This window comes from Anser cygnoides, chromosome 23 (assembly GCF_040182565.1).
Source record: "Anser cygnoides isolate HZ-2024a breed goose chromosome 23, Taihu_goose_T2T_genome, whole genome shotgun sequence".
NCBI classification, from domain to species: domain Eukaryota; kingdom Metazoa; phylum Chordata; class Aves; order Anseriformes; family Anatidae; genus Anser; species Anser cygnoides.
This window is the reverse complement of record NC_089895.1, coordinates 6,349,368-6,370,870: the sequence shown is the minus strand read 5'-3', so window position 1 is coordinate 6,370,870 and position 21,503 is coordinate 6,349,368. Positions and strand designations below refer to the sequence as shown.

General features: G+C 37.4%; 1 protein-coding gene across 16 annotated transcripts in view; it reads left to right on the top strand.

Annotated features, from left to right (window-relative positions):
• The window catches only part of CFAP74 (cilia and flagella associated protein 74), a 75,007-nt gene that overhangs the window by 46,340 nt on the left and 7,164 nt on the right, over window positions 1-21,503 (top strand). For 13 of the 16 annotated variants that reach the window (XM_066982212.1, XM_066982214.1, XM_048067466.2 and 10 more), the window contains 19 exons: window positions 880-1,053; window positions 2,450-2,568; window positions 4,149-4,215; window positions 4,613-4,702; window positions 5,471-5,672; window positions 5,945-6,057; window positions 6,824-6,946; window positions 8,059-8,180; window positions 11,032-11,160; window positions 13,909-13,941; window positions 14,202-14,289; window positions 14,872-15,045; window positions 16,343-16,476; window positions 17,144-17,420; window positions 17,893-18,000; window positions 18,659-18,813; window positions 20,081-20,215; window positions 20,654-20,763; window positions 21,193-21,248. In XM_066982212.1, the coding sequence (XP_066838313.1) occupies window positions 880-1,053; window positions 2,450-2,568; window positions 4,149-4,215; window positions 4,613-4,702; window positions 5,471-5,672; window positions 5,945-6,057; window positions 6,824-6,946; window positions 8,059-8,180; window positions 11,032-11,160; window positions 13,909-13,941; window positions 14,202-14,289; window positions 14,872-15,045; window positions 16,343-16,476; window positions 17,144-17,420; window positions 17,893-18,000; window positions 18,659-18,813; window positions 20,081-20,215; window positions 20,654-20,763; window positions 21,193-21,248 (2,409 nt within the window). The remainder of the gene's footprint in view (window positions 1-879; window positions 1,054-2,449; window positions 2,569-4,148; window positions 4,216-4,612; window positions 4,703-5,470; window positions 5,673-5,944; window positions 6,058-6,823; window positions 6,947-8,058; window positions 8,181-11,031; window positions 11,161-13,908; window positions 13,942-14,201; window positions 14,290-14,871; window positions 15,046-16,342; window positions 16,477-17,143; window positions 17,421-17,892; window positions 18,001-18,658; window positions 18,814-20,080; window positions 20,216-20,653; window positions 20,764-21,192; window positions 21,249-21,503) is intronic. The other 3 variants (XM_013194715.3, XM_048067467.2, XM_048067468.2) reach the window with 3 other exon arrangements.

Below are 21,503 nucleotides of genomic sequence, written 5' to 3'. Positions count from 1 at the left end.
TAATGATACTGGCAGGTGCTGTTTTATGAACCTTGCTTAAAAATAATAAACCGTTTTTGCAGTTAAAATGCAGTCTTTATTACTTAAATACAGAGATTCAGAGATTCAGATGTGAGAAAGTTATCAGGATACTTGCTGTTTGACACTATCTTTGTAGTTTTCTCTTAAGGAGAAAACAACACTTCAATTTTAGTTCAGAGATATGTGAAGACATATATCACATCGTATTCACTTGTTTGAGTTTTAAAACAAACAAAGAAAACTGGACATGACTTTCTGTTGAATTGGCAACACAGATTACTTTATGTGGAAACAATTTCTTCTATCCCAAGCTAGGCAAAGAAAAGTATATTTTCTCCAAAGCAACAGTGTTCCATACTTTAAACAGAAGTAAGTAATAAACAGGTAGAGTGGAATTGTGTAGTTACAATCTTAAATGTTATTCCAAGGTACCCTTCCACATGCTGCTTTTTTGAGATGTAGATCTTTAAGAGCAGACCTCAGAATCCATCAGAAAGGAGCAATGTCAGTATGTATCCATGTGCTTCAAATGAAAGGAGCACTGGACCATAACTGAAATGTTCCAGTGAAGTTAGCTGATTCTCTCTGAATGTTTGTTCAGGAAGTGGAGAAAATAACCCATTTGCTGCCATTAAAAACAGAATGTTCTGGCATTGGATTCATATAATACAAAACAATTGAAAATAAGTTAAGTTCTTCATGTACAAGTTGGGAAGCTGAGTTTGATCTGGAGAGCAGCAAAGGCTGGCCAGATACTTAAAGATTCTGATCACAGAAATTTCTACCTTGATCTACAGATTCTATGATCACAGTTACTTCCTTAGGTCACAGTGTTTTTTTATTGATGCTCCTTATTAGGTACCCAACGAAGACACGGATACAAAGCAGCTGGCTCTGAGTGTAATGAAAAAAGAGATTTTTGAGAAAAAAATGGAGGAATTCCAAACTACAGTTTCTCACAAGCAAATAGTGTCTGGTCATGAACCTAGGGGACGTACTTTCTATAGTAAACCAAGCTACATTCATTTCAAGGTTAGTGGCCATTCTGCAGTGTCTAACCCTGCCTACCAGGAGTAAGTTGGATAGACAGCTAAGCACCACGCAGCCACTTGCTCACTCTGCCCTCACCCAAGTGAAATAGGGGAAGAGGAAAACTTGGGGGTTGAAATAAAAAGTGTTCAAGTGAAGTGGAAGAAGAGAGAGAAAATGATCAATACCAAGGCAAATGCTCAGCACTCCCCATGGGTAGACTGATGCCCAGCCAGTTCCCAAGCAAAAGGTGGCTAGGCATCTCCCTTTTTATTGCTGAGCACGGTTATATGGTGTGGAATGTCTCTTTGGTTAATTTGGGTCACCTGCCCGTTGTGTCCCCTCACAGCCTCTTGTATTCCCCCCAGTCTATTCACTGCAGGGGCAGGGTGAGAAACAGAGGAGGCCATGACTCTGTGCAAGCATTGTTGGGCTGTAGCTGAAACGTGAGTGTATTATCAGCGTGGTTTTGGTCACAAGTCTAGAACACAGCACTAAACCACATGCTATGAAGAAAAACAAGCCCGCTACTGCCAAACCCAGTGCGTTGAATTGAACAGGTGTTTAGTCAAACCTGAAACAGTGCTTGCCTTTTTCTCTAGCAATCTCTCAGGGAAGTTATACAGTCAGATTAACTAAGATACTTAGTTTTAAATACAGAATAGTTCCTTTATTAAGGAAATTTAAATAATGTTGGAAAGATGAGCAAATGAATGGAACACAGTCTAACAAGATGTTTCATCCTTTTAAAAGGCAGTACAACTGTTACCTATGTATTATTTGTGCATACATTATTAATATAAGATAATGAAGAAGGCCATGATTTCCACTGTGAAGTAAAGGTTGCAGTTTGCAAGTGACTGTAATACTATACTGGTCAGGAAGAATCTGAGTTTATCAGTTTATACCTGCATTATAATCTGCAAGCATAAGAAAGTACAGTGTTCTGCATGTTTTTTAATTTGCACTCGAAAAGGCTGCCAGTGCAGCCTATCAGGTAGTAATTGGAACTGTCAGAGAGACACGTGCTGCCAGGCAGACAGCCTGCAGGGCTCTGCTTGTCTTGTGGTAGTGAATACCCAGTTATACAACTTTCATGGCAGGAAAATACAGACCAGCTTGGCACGTTAGCTGTGCGTACACCAACATAATGTTGCCATGTCTATGAAGTATGAGTTACCAGCTCTATAGGCTGTATCTTTGAATTGGATTTGTTTGGAGCAGGGCGGTGCTTTCTGAGTTTATACAATACTTTGCACTATAAGCATGACTGCGGTAAAACTAGTTGCTTTTGTCATTACATGTGTACGTGCTACTTACTGTAATTCATACCTTGTGTGATATTCCTTTATAATGTGATATTCCTTTATATAACACACCTTGTGTTTGGTATTTTAAGGATTTTGATGTTGGTAAAATCTACAAAAAGAAGATAGTTTTGACAAATGCATCCTACAGTGTTAACTTCTGCAGACTGGTGGGAATCAGTGAATGGCTGAAGGACTTCATCACCATTCAGTAAGTAAAATTGACCATAAATGAGTAGTTTCTTTTACCTTTGTACCACAACAGGAGATGTAATCAAATTCCGTAGCAAATTAAGATAGATAGATCTTCATTAGATACACCTAAATTATATTCCATCCTTGGGTGATGTGGAAAAGAACTGTGTCTCAGAGCTGAGAAGAGACTTACAATCTGAGCTGTATGTATGTCATTGGCTCCTATAGTGGTGAGAGGGTGCAGTCCCTAATCTGTGGGAGGCAACATACACACATGGATACTGCTAGCCCTGAGCAAGTAGAAAGCTTTTTTCAAAAATGTCAGACCTGTTGAAAAACAGGAAAAGGATCTCCTTGTAGGTACAAGGAGGTAAAATACTTTTGCTAGGTACCTAGCAACAAATAACCTACACCTATTTTGAAAATACCCAATACATCTAAGCTTTCGTGGTGTCAGCTGTTTACATCTCTTGCACAGTTACAGACATGGCATTCGAGAACTTATTTCAGTGACAGATGCTCTATTTGCCAATGTAGCAGCAATATTCTAATGCTTAAAGAGCATTATTACATCTCAGTGCAATGGCAGTCTGTAACAACTCATTCTTAGTGTAGTGTTTCCATGTGTGTTTGTATATGTAACCCATGGTGTTTGGCAGCACATGCTCTAAATCAAACTTTTATTTTATCAAGGTAATATTTGAAATAGAAGGGGCTATTCCTTCAGGTCTTTCTCAGGAGAAACTGGTAGTGACCTGTTCTGAAGCTCAGCATACAGCAGCTTTTTTGCCTGTCTGCTTAGATTTTAAGTTCCTGTATCATGAAAAGTATTCCATTTCGGTTTGAAAACATTTCATCCTGGTTTTGGTGTTTTTTAGTTCTGATTTGATGCGATTGTGGTTAACATATATGTTGTGTTTCAGTGTGGCCCAGTTTGCTCAGGTATTCCCATGGCTAGCAACATCCAGTTACCTATTTTCTCTAGCCTGTTTTCATCAGGCAGAATAGGGCTCTAGTTGTGCCTTAGTAATTTCATTTAGAGTGCAGCTGTGAGACTTCTTGTCTTCTGATGGGCATTTTGTTTGCATCCCAGAGACCATGAAATGAGGCATTGAAGTGACTGACAGTTGCTATTCAAGATAATTTTGATGCCGCTTGCAGCAGGCAGCACGTTCTCTAATCATTTGCAGCAACCTGCTTTTTTCCTCTTCATTTCCTTTTTGGATAGTGGGGATGTTAGAGTAGTCAAAATTGATAATGGAAGACTGCTTCCGAAGTGTTAGAATAGGTGATTGCTCCATAGTATTAGTAATAACGTTATTGAGCTACAGCTTCACCAGTTGCCTTGTTTGTAAAGTGAACGCAATAATTCTTTCCTTTTAAAAGCTTTCTAAGACTTTCTGAGTAAAACCTCAAAGAATCAGCCTTTGTTGTTTTATGGTTACACTAGAGTTCTGTAGTTTTTCATTAATCTGTCCCTTGTGCTGAATTTCTGGAGTAATAAATTAATCCAAATGGAAGAGTATTATATAAATATTCTTTGCCATGTTTCATACATAGGTTCAGTTTGGAATTTTATGTTGCTTATCTCCATAGGTTTGAGCCACCTGGCAAAATGTCTCCTGGAATATCCTGTGAAGTAGGAGTAACCTTTAAGCCAGCGGTGAGTGCACCTAAGTGATAGTTACACGGTGATGAGAATCCTACTGTAATCCACTAGCCTGATTAAAAATATATTTTTTTTAACTGTTAACAAGAGAACAACCTACAATTCTAGAAGAGGTACTGTTGTACCTAGAACTCTGTGCATGTTCAAGCACTGTTGCATTGTACTATGAAGTTTTCTAAGGGTGCGTTTTAGAATAATGCTTATCAAAAGATATTGCCCAGCTCAAGTTAGCCAGGCAGTTAACAAAAACGGTCTTGAAGTGCAAACGTAGAATCTGTAGACATGCATTTTAATGTGTTAAAGAATGAATAAAAATATTTTTCATCAGACTTGATCAAATAGACTGAATCTTGCAAATTATTTGGCTGCGGGCTTTGTTTTTGTGTTTTAGATAGACGAAAATCTGGAAGGAGAAGTCATGTTTATGGCCCAGACAGGTTCTTTTTCTGTTCCATTGAAATGTACAGCCAAGACATGCATTGTAAGTCACTGCTTAAATATTTTCAAGTCAGTGTAACTGCAGAAAACTTGAGATAACATAAACATTATTTAAAATATTTAGTAAGAGGTATTTATATTTCTTTTTCCCTATTAAATGGATAGTCTCTTCACAGAAAACAATTTCTTAGCTTCCAGCAAGACCTTCCCAGTATTGGAAGCAGGATACTAGCAAGTTAACCAAGTTGTTTATCTGTTTGGTGCTTGAACTTGAATCATATGTCTTTTGTTATCACATACCCAGTAACAAAGTTGGTGAAAACTTGGCATAAAGTAGCATATTACTCTTTGTACTGGTTGTAAACCATGAAAGCTCAGGGAAACGAGACAGGAGTGTTTAAAAACTGATATGTAGTCGCTGTATGACGTTGAATGCTTGCTTGGCAGCCTGATGCTAGTAAGACCATCTTACTGTAGTACAAGAGTAAAAATGCTGAACTGTTTTGTAAATATTGTCTACATCCAGAGTAACTACCTGAAGAATTAAGAAAGCTGCTACTATGAACAGAATTTAACCTGTTGTTCCCACTGTCATATAGTGGACTGAAATGCAAGTGGCTCAGTTTAATTGTTCAAATTAGTTGGCTTCTACAAAAAGACAGAAGAGTGCCCATAGTTTGTCATTATTTGATAATGTCTTTGAAATGATGATAAGAACTTTGAAGTCCTATTCTTGAAAAGGTGGATGCTTATTTAATTGACATGGCTGACTATCTAGGGTAGTAGTAATGAATAGTTTATCTTCCTACAGCTGGCACTAGATAAAGTGCTCATTGACTTTGGCACTCGTGTGGTGGGAGAGACAATTTCACGGACCATCAACCTGACAAACACTGGTGCTTTGGGAACAAGATTCAAAGTTCAGGCGTCAGCAGGTGACAGTAGTACATGCAGAGCAACAGCAAAATCTTCTCCTGGAAATACTGCTCTTAAAGCCCAGTTTAAGCTTTCAGGTGAATCTGCATTTCTAGGTATAACAAAGTCCAACATATACATTATCCTCCTGAAACAATATTGTTATCCTGCAATGGGAAGCTTGGTGCCTAATATGGACTTCTGGACTAGAATGAAGTTGTATGGCTAAATAGAAGTTTGTTTCTAGACATTTCCATTTTCCTTCCTTTGGGCTACATTATTGGGTTTGCAGTATTGACCAAAATCAATGTATTTGTGCTCTGATGTTTAGTGAATAGATGCACAATTCCCATATTTCTTTTTCCTTCAGAACAACTTACGCAAGGTGCATTAAGTTTCAGATCGGATCTAGACACAGATAATGCACGTAATTTAATGGAACCTTCTCCTGAAGAAACATCACAAGAAATTATGCTGGGAAAGGTAACAAATATCCTGAGTTACAAGATTTTCGGCAGTCTAAGCCTACATCAAAGGGAGTTGTCTTGACTCTAGTGTGAAATGCTTAAGCACACAGTCAATTTCAAGCCCAGTATTACAGTTAATTGTTAAAATGAAATAACATTACGTATTAGTCCTTTATTTTGATTTATAAAAGTATTTGAGCTGAAGGAGTTTCCATATACATTTACATTTCCTATAATTTAAGTTTTTTTGTAGTCAAACTGATTGTTTCGGCTGTGTCAGTTCACTGTTATATGAAGTCACGAACTTGAGCCATATTGAAGAATCTATGCATAAGAGTTCAGATACTAGCTCTTATTAGCTTTTATAGCTTCTTCCTATCCATAAAAAGGCAGGAGCACTTCACACTGCATTCAGTAGCCCTAGGCAGCTTCTTTATGTATTAGGTACATATTCACCAATATGATGGAAGCACTTTGGTTAACCACATAATCTACCTGTCATACCTGTCATACAGAGTTTTGCAGTAATAAGGAACTCAGTAAGATTCTGACCATGCCTGGCTGTGAAACCATGGCATTGCAAGCTTTTTCCCCCACAACAAACCTTGTAAGGAGTTACTGATACATTCTTCCCTTGCGTAGTTTATTCTGTCTATGGAGTGAGGTGTAGTAGTGTGTTTGTATAGTAAGAGCATAAACTCCTTCTTTATTTCATTACAATTTAGGGCTAATGACAGTAAGAGAGTCTGACTTTTATTAAAAATGTGTTACTTCCTGTTTAGGTTACTGAAGGGGAAATTGGACCCTTCAGCTCCGTCAAACTTCAGATTATATTTATCCCAGCTATCCCTGGGGCTGTACGGGCAGAGTTTGTGATCATGTTTGACAACTCAGACTGCAAACCAGTGAGTGAATTTCTGCAAAACTTTCTTCAAAACACTGCTGAAATCCTACTTCTATCAAGAATTACAAGAGCTCAGCTTCTATATTAGAACCAGGAGAAGCAGGTAGAGGACAGATATGTTTGTAGACGTAAGAAATAACAATGAGGGAGCTTAGAATTACAGTTGTAAGTCTGAGCTGATGGTAGGTAACTAGAAATCATGTCCCTTTTTTCTGATGTGCTGTGGTTGTCAAACCTTTTGAGTCTCTCAAATTTCTATGCAAGTCATCCCGATATTCCCATTTTATCAGGCATCTGGAAAATATCTAGTGTCCTGGATATAGAGCTGAATTTATTTTCTTTTATTCTCAACCCACACAGTTTATTTTCTTTCTGATACATCAGCATTGGAATTATCTAGCATGCAGTAGTGAAACTGATGTGTGAAGGCTGGGATAGATGACAACTTTAGTTACCGCTTTAGCATATTTTAATTCTGCATTTTAGCGAAAGCCAAATTCTGCCTGGGAACAGTTCACAGAGGCTTGCCAAAAAAAAAAAACCCACCACCTTCCAAGAAGCTCAGTAGGCCAGTCTTGGCTCTCCCCGTGGTCTACAGATGGAGTAGTCTGCAAAAGGAGCTGCAGAGGCATGCTGCAGCTTCCTGTGGGTACCCTTTCTTTCAGCCGTGGCAGGGAAGGGTCATTTTTCTCCATGTTTGAGCTATGTGTTTGCTGAGGTTAAACTTAAGATCTTTATAGGAAACATAGCACTACAGCCATTATTGTATTTCTTTGCTGGATAAAATAGCAGCAGTCTCTTGAATTTCTGAATTGTAGCACGTTCACTTAACACGTTAAATATTTCTTCTCAATATCTTGGGCAGCATGTTCTTCCTTTACATTTTCTGGCAAAGAATCCAAATGGAAGTATAACTAATTGTTGTTCTGTGGCACAGTAATATCTAGGTTTTATTTTACAAATGATTTCCATTGCTTTGTCTAATTAATGTACCTTTAATATAATACATATTTTAGTCAGGTGTAGTTTATAGCAAAAATTCTTGCTCTGTCTAGATCAGTAACAAATTGAGACTGATAAAAATAAGTACACTCTTGATTTGTGTATTAACAGTTGTGCTTTAGTGCCATTGGAGTTTCTGTTGATGTACCAGTTTGGGTGCCCAATCCCAACATTGATTTAAAGATCTGTATGTATGACCGACTTTACCAGGACCGTGTTGTCATTCAAAGCAGGTAAGCTGCCTTCTCCAGCTAAGGAATGAGATCTTACATCACTAGGTGATGTGCTGGGGTTCCACTGTGTCAAACCCATCTGGTTGTCACAGGAGGCTGATGAGCAGGTTTGTTTGGTTGTTTGTTTGTTTCTTGGCATTTCAGGAGGACATCCTGACTACAAGTCCTCTGAATTCTACACTGCTGTGGAAGTTGAGATCGGGTAACCTGCTGTGTTAGATACCCAGGACCAGCAGTAGCTGTGAAGTACCTGGGTTAATTCATGCCTTCCCACTCCTGTAAGGTCCCCTGTGCTGTGCCTGGTCTGTGATGTAACTGTTAAGCCCCTAGGGAATAGCAACCCCACTGAGTTTCATCATATGCAATTGCACACGGAATGTGCAATAAAGATAAACGTGTCTAAAGTTAAGTGCACAGTGGGTATAATTGGTTCAGCCAATGAATTTTATGAAGAATTTGTATTGTTATTATTTTTTTTATTTCTCACTTATTCTATGTTTAATTAACATCCATTGGAGACTTAAGATCTGGAAGGCAACCTTCTGTCAACTGTTCCTTATTGAGAAGGTCAATCACCAGTCTTTCCAGACTTGGGATATGATGCTGGATAAATCACGTCAGTCCTTTTGCATTTCCTATAAAATAGGAAAGATGCAACTTTTCTTAACCCATACAGGTATTAAGGACTTAGTATATGTATTTCCATAGCTTGGATCAGTAACGTCTGAAGACTCCTCCTGTTTGCACTGTAACAGAAGGATAATGTTCCAGCTCATCGTCTCCCAGGCATTTCTTGCTGTAATGCTCTGTTATGTGAACTTTTACTCTGTTAATTGTCTTCAGGTGCTGGGTGTCTTTGCTCTAACTAATGCAGTCACTATGAAATGCTTACTGTTCCTGTTTTACCAATCTGCATATTTTAGGCTCTATTTAAACAAGGTTGGGGTGGGTTTGTGGGAGGGTGGGGGAGAGGTTGGTTCTGTAGAAGGCATCCATTCTAAACCTCTTACCAGAATTGCAGACTGCAGAGCTTCTTCACAGTTGGAAAGAAATGAGTAAAGCTGTTATCTCTGAAATTCAGCCTACAGATATGAGAAGCACAAGTTATGTAAGGGATTTTACTTGGTCTAGATAACCCAGGGATAAAACTTAAAAGTATAGAAGCAAAATAACTATCCTAATGAAAACTTAAGATTTCAAAGGTGTCACAAAGATAGAAGCTGTCAAATCGCTTCGGCCAAAATTTCTTAACTGAAAGAAAAATCAACCTACTGATCCTTTGTTAACTTGTGGTAAATTAAGAGCACTTAATAGGTAATACGCTGTCCTTGGCAAATCAAGTCTTTGATTTATCCCACTCTTCTCTCTAACTAGATGGGGAGAGAAACAAACCTAAAACTTGTAGGGAGATGATTCTTTAGCTTTTGGGGGTGAAATCTGACCCAGACTTGAGGGAGATGATGTGTTAGAACAGCCTCTTATTCACCACCAGTACACACAAACATCTGACAGAAGCAGAACAGAAGGAACTTCTGTACCTGGCCGTATCATAGCGCTGCTGCTGCTATTTATGATACTGTAGTCTATAGCATAGGTAGAAGATAAGTTTTCAAGGTAGGTAAATAGCTTTGGCACTTCAAGTGGCCCAGCAAGCTCTGTAGAATTACAAAACATTAGTTACTTTTTTCCTTTCTGGTCTCATAGAGTACAGTAATCGGGAAGCGTTATGCAGCATAAAGGGTGTCTCACCTGAATGCTCTCCAATATAAATCACTTTGAAAAGTAATTTCATTGGAGGTTATAACATGCACTGATGTAAAGAACTAGTATATAGCTCTCTTAGACTGTCAGCAGCCAGAAATCATTCCAGGCTCCCAGTACCTCACGCTGTGGTTGTTGATTTAGAGCAGGCCATCTGGACTGACAGCTTGTAAACCAGTCCAAGAGAAGGAAAACGACAAGTGAAATATTTGTAAATTGCTTGGCAATTTTGCACATAGGCATAAAATTCCAAAGCAGGGTATGGTTTGTGGCTATCACCCTATTGTAGTATGGCCAGAATTCAGTAAACTGGGAGATGCTTCCTAAGCTTCCAATATGCCATTCGTAGGGCAGATTGATCACAAGTAGTGTACCAGAGGAACTGGCAGCAACAGTTTAGCCACAATAGGACTTCTAGCCCTACAGAATCTGCTTTTGGAGGCAGAGGAGACGTTATAAGAGATCTGTGAATTCACACCTATTAAAAAGAAGTCACCACAGTTTTGGGGACAAAAACAAAGCAGCTCTGTCGGTACGTTTCCTGGCACAAGAACCTCCCCCTAGCACAGCTGAACTTGTGTAATTTTCCCTACCTGTGCAGACTTAATTATCTGTGGTGAAAGTTTTTGAGATGACGTGGATGAATGGAATTCACAAGCTGGGTCTGTGTTGATGGTTTAGGTATGTCATGGCCTTTCAGGTTCATTCTTTGGATTCTTCTGACTGCGTAGTGGGATGTTGGTCAGTGTTGGTTAGCAGCTTGCACAGCATTGAGGCATTCTTGGCCCCACGTAGCGGTTGCTGGTCTTCATTTTTCTGTTTCTCAGAGTACCATTGCTTGAAATACAGCTGGGTTTACTTACAGTAATTCCAAAATCTTGTTTGCTATACTTAACATAAAAGACTACAAGTGTGTGATTTTGCTGTAGCAGTTTTACACACCCTTCATTTTCAAAGGAAGCTTGGAATAGTTATAATTGTAATGTAGAGCAGAGATGCAAGAGGGGGAGAGGGAACCAAGCTCCAGCGTTGCCGAGATGGCTTTGAGGCTACTGGTACTCCCATCTGAGCATGTCTGATCTGCTTGCAGAGCAAAAGCTACACTGCGTCTGAAGTTTGAAGTCTGCAAAGAATTGAGTAAGCATATGGAACTGCTTCCGAAAACAGGTTACATTCAGGCTCAGTCATCCTTCACTGTGCAACTGAAGTTTTTGCCCAGGTAACCTAACAACATTAATATTTTTGGCCTATAAGATAATGTCTGTAGGAGGCTGGTCGTGCAAAATCTGAGCAAATCAAGTATTGTTTTCTTCCTTCACATCTAATAACTGTAGCAGGCTGGACTTCACACTGCTGGTGTCAATGCGCTCCTCTTCTACCTCCTCTCCCCTTAAAAGATGCCAGATGCTCAAGGAGGAAATTAACTTGGATCACTTACCTGTGAGGAAATGCTTTTCCTGTGGCGACAGCAGCAGTGTGAAAATCTAGCAGTTGCGTTCCTGATAGACTGCTTCCATTTCTGTGGGGAAGCTAATCTTACACAAAAGAGAAGTTTTCAAGGCAGGTGGCTACTTCACGGATCAGTGATTAAATCATTTCTGGACAAGCACTCCTGTCTTGCTAGGTAGAGTAGGAATGGTTGGACTTACTTCACCCATGTATATTTTCTCTAAAATATGAATATATTGATCTTGAATTTAATTTGGCAATTTATATAGCATCTTCAAAGATGCTAAAAGCCTTTTTGCAGCAAGTTTTTCTATTTCACAAAACATCTGCATATACAAACATAACTCAGCCATAGAAACAAAGAATTACAATTTTAAAAACGTAAATACAGTATCTCTTATTCACCATTGTCAATTACATTTACTGTTCCATTGTCATCCTAAAGAATTTAGCAGGACATTTCTCTTCAAATATAAATTAAATGATAAATATTAATTGTGGTGTACAGCCAAAATACTTCAGTGGCTTCTGCAGTGATTGCTGCTGCTAACCTTGCTGCTTTTTTTGTAGAGGTTATTACTGGTGTGTGTTTAGATTTTCACTGATGTGCTCAGCATCTCTGGAAATCAGACCCAATTGTAAATTGAGAGTCTAAGTACAGACATCAAAGTTCTCAGCAGGTTAGCATTCAAGGAACTAGAAGTATTTACAATTCTCTCAACATATCAAATCCTATCAGATTACAACAGTAACCATTATGACGACATTCTTCTGTTCCTAAGCTTCAGATGCTGTAAAGCACAGTTATAGTTACCAAGTGGATAGAACCATAGCTTGGATTTAGAATATTAATCTGCCTTTTGAAAAATGAGGAAGTTTCAGAAGGGAGATTTGATGAGATTAAGGCATTTCTGACACACAAAATAAGTATCTGACTGTTTCAGTATATAGATCATTTTAAAAGGCCTAACACACCAGAGAGTATGTGTATGTCAGAGAAAGATGAGCTTGCTCCAAGCTGATGTAAAGTACTGAGCTAGTGACACATTTCTGCAAATGCCTCCTCATTGACTTAAGCTCAGTTTTCTCAGAAGAAAGAGCAGTTGTATTAAAAACAACACAAAAATAAGAAGTAGTGTTTATTCAACAAACCCAAGTCAACAGACAGATGACTGAAGGCCCGGGAAGCTCTCCCAAGTATTCTGTGCACGCTGAAATGCTTGGTCAGATGTTAAAATACTCATATAACTATCTGGGTGCTTGAAGCAAAGACACATTTTCTGCTTATTTGAAGGCAAGTTCTCTAATCTGCTGACTTTGAGCATTCCCAAATACTGCATCTTTTACTTTTTCTGTATTTGGAAGTAGTCCTGCAGATGCTGGCAGTCTAAATCTGATTGGTCTCTTATGCTTTTCTTTAATTGCTTTAAAGCATGAAGATGCCATTTTCAGAGAGCTATCTGAAGGATTTCAGTACCTCTTCCCCAAGGCATAGCAGCTAATTTAGAACCCATCGCTGTGTATGTACAGTTAAAATTATTATTTTTTTCCCTCTGGAATATTTTGTTACACGTGAATTTCTTCTGCTATTCTAATGTCCTGTGACAAAACGAAGCTGATACTTTATTCCTGCTTTATATTTAATTCTGTTTCTTATTTTCACACAAGTTAGCAATCCATTTGAAGATTACCTTCTAAAGTCACATTTCAGACTTGCAAAACAAAAGCCAGCAAGATCTCAGATCAGCATGATGATTGTGAGTGGGTGCTATTTATTCTTTAACAATTCTTTAATAATACATTAAAAAACCTGCACACAATTCCAATAGTAGTAGTAGGAATATTATTTCTGTGGAGACCTAAAAACAGGAAGCAATTCACTCTGATTCTGTAAGACACCAGAAATAGACCAGCAGAGCTAAAAATGCTGGAGCTTTTGTATTGTCCTGGCTTGAAGCTCTGAAATTGAGCTTATGATAGCAAGATGCTTCAGCAAAAGAGAACTCGCATATTTCTTATAAATGACTAATCTGGTATATAATCAGACACTATTGGTCTCCAAGTTTGTTTCACTTTATTTATGTCTCGGTGCTTTGTGATCCAACCGGTACTGCCTCAATTGGCTGGTAATTAACTAACATTAGTGTCAAAAGGAAACAATTGCCTAGGTCGGGTTGGTTATGTGCTGTGACTGCAGCAAAGATGCAGAAGGCTAATGCTCTGTTTATGAAGTCAGCTTTATTTTTTTCAGAATTTTAAATGACTGTTTGGATTATGTTTTTAGAAGAGCATCAATGGGTGCAGTCTTCTGTGAATAGCTCCCTTAAACTCCTGTGCTTCCAAAATTTCATCTTTAAAAAAAAAATCCACCATTGATATGTAATTTCATTGCTAGATACCCTTGTAATCCATGCACACCTGCTCAGAGCAGATTGTCTGGATGTATGCCATTCTATAGGAAATCTGTGACAAGTCCATAATATTTCTGATATGACTACATTTCTTTTCTTTTTTGGAGGGCGAGACAGAAGATAGAACTTCATAGGTCGCTGTAAGTTTTTGATTGGCATTTTCTTTTACCATTTTCCCTAATACTTGTATGTGTAGGGCATACAAACTTTTAGCTGGTCTTGACATTATTGAAGCGTCGGAACGGGTGCTTAACCAGAAGAAGAAAAGTTGTAGACCTAAAGTAACAGAATTTTTTCCTTTGGTTCAGAAATGTACCCATCAAGAGCTTATTATTCCCCTTAGCTAGAAAATAGGCAAAATATTTTTATGAAATGGAATGTGTGTTTTTTTTTATTTCAGGCACTCTCTTCCTCAAGATGCAGGGAGCTATTTTAATGAAGAGACGAGTGTTCTGGAAGTTCCAGTGACAATACTGATTGCAGATAAGGTTTGTAATTTCATTTCTTATGCCGGTTATTCAACTGACAGTAGATGTAAATCTGTTATTGTAGTTAATGTTCACTTAATGATAACTAATCTTACTTTAGTAGTTGAAGTCCTATGATGATAGTAAAAGGTGCTTACAGTGATAATACGGATCTGGTGATATTTTTTCTTGTCAGCATGTTTAGAATACAGAAAGCTTAATCCTTTCTAGTTAGCGGCCATTTATTCCCTAGTAATTTCTTCTGTGACAGAGAGCTCTCAGATACCACAGCACAATTTCTTTATTCTTTTCTGTACTGCAGATGTAGCATATTCTTTGAGTTCGTTTCCTAGCGATGCAGGTGTGATTCCATCCTAACATGGAATTTGAGATAACTACAGCGTGGTGGTTGGGTTTTTTTGCAAATGGATTATTTTTGAGGAACAATGAGGTTGAAGTTCAAGATTAGATCTGTCACATTAGTTACTGTCAAGGAATATAGTAGAACAACTTTTTTGTAGTTACCTTTTCAGTGATTTTTCAATTAAATCCTGTCCTCACAATGCTACAGATATTTACCCATTGCTCTTGAATTTGTTTCAGACTAAACAAGTTAATTTTACTGTCCATGCAATTGTTACTACTTCTGAATTGGAAATTAGTCCAGCAGAAATCGATTTTGGATACTGCACAATCTATGAAGCTGTGCAGACAAATGTCACACTAACAAACAAGTCCATCTTGCCACAGGAGTTCGGATTTGTGGAACTTCCAGAAGTAGGTGGTTATCCCAAACACACCTCTTCTTGTATTAAAATATAGTTAATTATTATGAAATGTTTCAATGAAAGTGTAAATAAATCAAGACTGGTTCTGATAAACTAGTGGAAATATTTCTACTAGTGGTGCTGGGGAAACATGAAGATAAGTTCTGAAATATATGGAAATTTCACTTTGATATACCATAAACATTTTCCAAGCAGTATAAATTTATTCAACGAGATTTTACTAGCCTTACTTACAGAAGATGAATAATTTTATCCTGTTAGAATGCCCTTTTCTTCCACCAAGAAATTTACTAACAGAGTATCTGGTGTCTTTTGCACAGTTTATGTCCAAATGTCTAAACTCTTTGCCCTCGAAGCAGGATGGCTGTGTCCAAACTGCTTATTAGGAATCATCCCCTGAACCATGCTTAAGCATTTTCCAAGTGACTGTAAGTTGACAAGAAAGCTAAATTAACCACAGGAGCTGCCAGTTTCCTGAGGGCTTGGTCTACCGGATTATTATTATTATTATTTGCAAAAAATAAGAGTTGTTCAAGCTTCATAATGGCATGATGACCACAGTATGCAATAGTTTGGTATGTTGGAATTAGAGCTAGAAGGAGCCTGACATTTAATTATGCATTCTCCCTTTCTCTGCTATTTTAGGGATTAAAATCGAGTAGTTAAGTGAATCTTAAGTGAAGTCTTTGAAAAGCTTTAAAAAGTAAAGCATTAAAGCTTTACTTTGCAGGATGTGTTTCATGATTAAACTGTAATGGTAAGACATTCCTGAATCATTACCAACTAATATAAACACAGAACAATACACATTTGTAGATATTATACTGGTACTTGTCACCATGGTATCTGCACATCATACAAGCATCAGCTCTTCAGAGGTACAGGGGAGCAGTTGAGATCTTTATCATATTTCATTCAGTTCTCTATGAATAGTAAGTAAACACCATTAGAGAAAGGTGATTACCATAAACAGTAAGAAGCCAGGGAAGAGATTCTAGTGAAGTATGAGTTAATAGATTTAAATTTCTGCCTTTCAAGTTACTCTGAGATTAGAAATTAGCAAATAATAGTCACTGTAACTCACATGAAAGCTTCTCACTAGTAGAGTTCTGTTTTCCTGACATTTGTACATTTAATAACAGTTTTCTTATCTTGACAATATTTTCTTGTTAGTCTTACTTTATTAGTATGTTTAATTTAATCAAATTCATTTGATTTAATAATATAACATTATTTGATAATTTATTATTCTAATAACAGTAATTTCATATTTTGCAATTTTGAAGTTTGTTGAAATTCAACCGAATGATGGCTTCGGTGTTCTTCTTCCCCTTGAAAGCCTGACACTGGACATAATCTTTAAAGCCAACAAGGCAAAAGAGTATAGCTTTGAACTGACCTGCAAGTCAGAGAGTAATAGGTATGTGGAGAAACTGGTTGAGTAATAGGTAATGTAGAAGTCTAAATCACACTTAATTTCTACTGTTAAGATAAGTCTGACCAGAAATGAAATCCCTGCCTGCTAAGAAAAGGTAAGGCTAAGATAAAGCTGTGAGGCAGGTATGAATTCTTCAGTTGGTAAGAGTTGCTCATTGCCTGTTAATTTTATCCTTAATTTGTCTCACACGCAATCTGCAAGCTTGTCCAAAGCTTTCTAAACCTGCAATGTTCTGCTTGCTTTTTCAGCAGAACTCCCAAAGAATTTTGTTTGAAATTGCGCGCGTGTGTGTGTGTGAGAGAGAGAGAGAGAGAGAGAGAGAGAGAGAGAGAGAGAGAGAGAGAGAGAGAGAGAGAGAGAGAGAGAGAGGGAAAATGCTTCATACATAAAGTTCATGCTACTAAAATAATGATGACAAAAACTTAATGATTTGACCGGGTATATTTCTAGAGGTTCATAGAGAAAGAATTCAAGTAAGGACTAGCCAATTGTGTATTAAAAATAGTATTATTGTTCATCTTTAGGCAAAATTCCCATTGCAGGCTTGAGATATTCTGCTTAAATAGGGACTACAGGATCAGTTCCCTATTTTCCGGCTGATGAAGAGACTATTTTATGCTGAGACAATTTATCATGTGTTTATTTTTAGACGATTCAAGCTGTCATGCAGAGCAGTTGGAGTCCACCCACCTCTTGAATTGTCTCATTCCTTAGTTCAATTTGCCGCAACAGCTCTAAATGATGTGTCTACAGCAACACTGTATGTGATGAATTCCCATGTGAGTGTCAACCACTTTACTCATGCTGTCCCAAGAATTGGCAATGGGGAAGTTGCCCCTGTCGGACCCGCTTCGTTTGAATTCTGTGTGCCAGAAGACTGTCCTGTGACAGTCACGCCTTCTGTTGGAACTGTGTTGCCTGGGAAGGTAAATTCACTTTAAATGTCAAATATTCAAAAAAGTCTTTTGATCATTTACATACCTACAAGTTCTGTCACTTGTATATGAAGCTGGAAACAGAAATTATTATTAGCATAGCTAGAAGACTTTGTATTGCTTGAAATAATTTTAAATTGGACTTGAGTGGTTAACCATCAAATGTAGCTAATGATCTATGCGAGCTGTCACTCTGACTGTTCTTTCTCCAGTGTTATCATTATGATTTAGTTGAAGAAATTTCAGATATCAAAAATACTGGTCATGTAAAACGAGCCCACTGTAATGTAGTGGACTTGGAAAAAAGCTGTAAGTGAACTTTGTCTTCAGGTTCATTTCACTGGGAAAAGAAATTACTAATTTTTGCTGTCACATATATGCTCCTATTGAGCTTTGTAGGTATAATACATGTATGAGGGATGAATTCTGCCTATCATTCTTGTGCATGCTCTCACACTCCCAGAAAAGCTTGATTCAAGTGTCCTTCAGACCAACATTGTCAGATCAGCTAATCAGAGAAGAGGCAGCTCGGAGGCTTTGCAGAGCAGCTGCAACAGGGGCAGAAATACAAGTAAGGAATGCTAAGAACTAGCACGTGCTCTTGGTCTATTACTTCCAGATATTTCTCTAGATGTATTTTTATCATAAAACTATTTGCATATTAAATGAAGCCCAAACTTATCATTGATGTAAGACCTGTCTATACTAGAGTGTGCATGTACTGCCGCTCTTACTGCTCAGCGAACAGACCACACATCAATTTTATTTCATTATAACATTTTCAAAAGCATTCATAGAGGATTGTTTTTGAAAATGTTAAATGCAAGTATTCCTCTAAAAAGAAAATAAAATTACTCCACTTCTTACAGATTGACTGCATACGTGGACTTCATATGTAATGCTGTGGGTCAGTTAACTTACGTGAGCACCTGTGGTTTTATTTATGAGGTTAAATAGGTAAAATTCCAGTGAGCTGTACAGTATTTTTACTTTTCTGCTCCAATAGGGGAACTCTTTTTCAAGACGGGGTAAAGTAGGTCCATTTTAACGTAACATAGAACTGTTTGTGATAACTACTGTGTCTATGGTTTGTTACCGTTATCCATGCACTCTACCGTGTTGCCTCTTAGGTTCTGTGTCCTTGGGCCACGGACTGAGTATTTGTAAACTGATGTCAATTGCATTATCTGTGATCAGTCTCAGTGTATAATTTTAGTGTATATTTGCAGAAAAAGAAGAAAGATGAAAAGAGAGAGGGAAAGAAATTAAACATTCCCATTACCAGACGGCAATCTTCCAGACAGTTTGTAAGGGATGGAAGCAGTAAATACCTGAGTTCTTCAAGTAGTTCTGAGCAACCAGAATCCAAAGAGATAAAGCCTGAGTAAGTCAGCAAAAGCATCTTCTACTAATTAGACAACATTCTTTTTATAAATGTTTAAAAATCTACTAAAACCTATAGGTGGACAAGAAACCAAACTGTAGTGAAGAAATAACTTCAGCAATATTGCAAAGGCTGTTTCCAAAATTAGTACTGCTTATAAGCCATGCAGCTGTAACCTCTCATGTAAGGCAACGAATCCCTTTATATGCATCAGAGAAACTGAAGACTTCAAAGAATATATCAGAAAGCATGAGATCTGGCTGCACTGGTAAATTTGGCTGAACCAACAAGAGCATTATTTTAAGGAGCAACTAGACAGCTGAACTTCATTACCAAAAGAAACTACAACACAATATACCTTTTCTAAATAAGTGGAATAGAGCTGAATAAATTCAGCCTAGATAGAAACTATCTGATGGTCCGTATCTGTGGGTATGGGTTAATTTGTTGTTTGTTTTTTTTTTGAGGGCTTAAATAGCCCATCATATTAGTCATGGTCTTCAGTCTTAGAAATCTTACGATGCTGCAATGCATATGTTTTTGAATAGTCATTTTTCAATATGCATCTCCCACTGAGAATTGACATTGACGTGTGCTTGCTAGCAATTTGGATACTTGGATACAAAATCTGCTATTTGAGGTCCCTTGTTTAGCATATAATTCAACTTTTTAGAACCACATTTCTGCCTGCCAAATCATGAGAAATTTATAAGTAAATGTTTGGAAGTAAATACGTGCTTAGACACATTGTGCTGCACCAGGTGTTAGATTTTTTACTAAAATTCCACATTCATTGCAAACCATTGATTAGAATTTTTAAATACTTTCAGTATGGGTCATAAAAATAAAATTTCTATTTGAAAAATTCCATTTTAAAGTATTGCTAGGCATACTGCGTTAGAGAAATGTGATTCTTGATGCATGTGTGCATGTAATTGAAACAATGTGGAAGTACTGAAAGGCACTGCAGTACTTAAATATTCAACATAAGGGAATTGTATTGAGGATTCTGCAGTCTTTAGTATGGCATCTATAATGTGGGTTTATAATTTTGTTTTTGACCAGAAAACCAAACCATTTAGTAGGGTGAATCCACTGCTGTGCCTCAAGACAGTCATTTTGTATCACTGCTCTATTGCATTTTGAATATATGACAAAGTAAATACAAATAGCTCAGTAGATATGTTTTGATTTTTTCTATACTTGCTAAGTATAAAACTTATACTAACTTGCTAAGATGATTTTTTATTATTCCTGGATTTTCTAGTTCAGAAGCTTATATGGCAGCCCAGGCTTCCCTGATGAGGAATTTCAGAGGGAGGTTTGAAAAATACATTATACCATGCTTTGTTGCAAGTGGAGATATTGATGAAAAGAGAGGCTCAGAAAATCTAACCTGCAGGTATTCTAAACACAAATGACTTGAAACAATATTTGGAACAATGCACAGTATTTGCAACTTATGATACTTCAGAAATTTCATAGGGAAGTGGTAGAGATGTTAATTTATTCATCTGAGGAGAAAATTTGTTTTCTTATCTTAATTACTTCAGTAGTCAGTGGTAGAAAGGCATGCTTACGCCCCACTAGTAGGATAAGAATCTAACACGTGAATATCAAAGCAGCTTGGAAAACAATTGTACAAAGCATGTAATAGCTAGATGTAGTCCATCTTTCTGCGTAGGCAATACACAAAAAAGCAGCCGCTAAAAATTATGTTTTCTTTTGTAATAGCAGTTTAATGATACCCTGTCATGTGAACAGAATAGGAGCAGATTTCTGACAATAGCTGGTTTTTCTGCATGATCTATGAGCAAATATCCTTTTACTGTCTCCTCAGCCCCTATAACACCTTGTATTTGGAGTTGCACTGTCCAGCTGTAGCACCATCTGTTGTGGTCACTTCAGATAATGGAAAAAACATAGTCAATTTTGGTGATGTTGCCGTAGGTATGAAATTTGAATTCAAGCTTTGAGCTTTTTCTGTCTGACTTTAATTTATTCAGAGCAAAGTTTTGCATTATTTATTTTTACATTTATTTTTACATTTTTATTATTTATTTGCATTATTTATTTTTACATTTAGTGGATTTTTTAAAAGTCAGTATAGAAATTAGCCCTGTAAAAGGTATTCAGGAGGAAAATTAGGAGCCTATCTGGACAGCTGGAGCATGTAAAAAGCTGACTTAATCCTGAAACATAGAATCAGGAGCTCTGCAATTGACTGTCCAAATTTGAAAACGTTTGATGAGCTTTGACTGTATATTAGCCATAGAAACAGAGCGAATGTTTGGTGAAAATAAGAGCAGGAGTTAAAAGAAGTGGTAGTGTATGAGCGAGTTTCATCGTGTTTTTAAATTTTGTTTTCATTCCTACCAGGCCACACAATAATTCAGCGAGTTACAATACAAAATATCTCCCCAGAAAAGCTGGAAGTATCCTTGTTTGGAATACGTGAGTTAATCTGCCATTCAGTTACTGTTTAATTTGAGTCTTCATCTGTAGGAACTGTTTGACACTAAAGCAAGGAGGAGGTAGCAAATTTCAGACTTAATTATTATCTTTCAGAGTGAGACAGGAGGTGACGTGAAGCTTATTTTCCTGAGGATATATAACCAATATATTCTTTTTTTTCTCTTAGTTATTGAGCTCTGAAAGAGCTTTCAAATGGTTGATTTACACATTTTTGG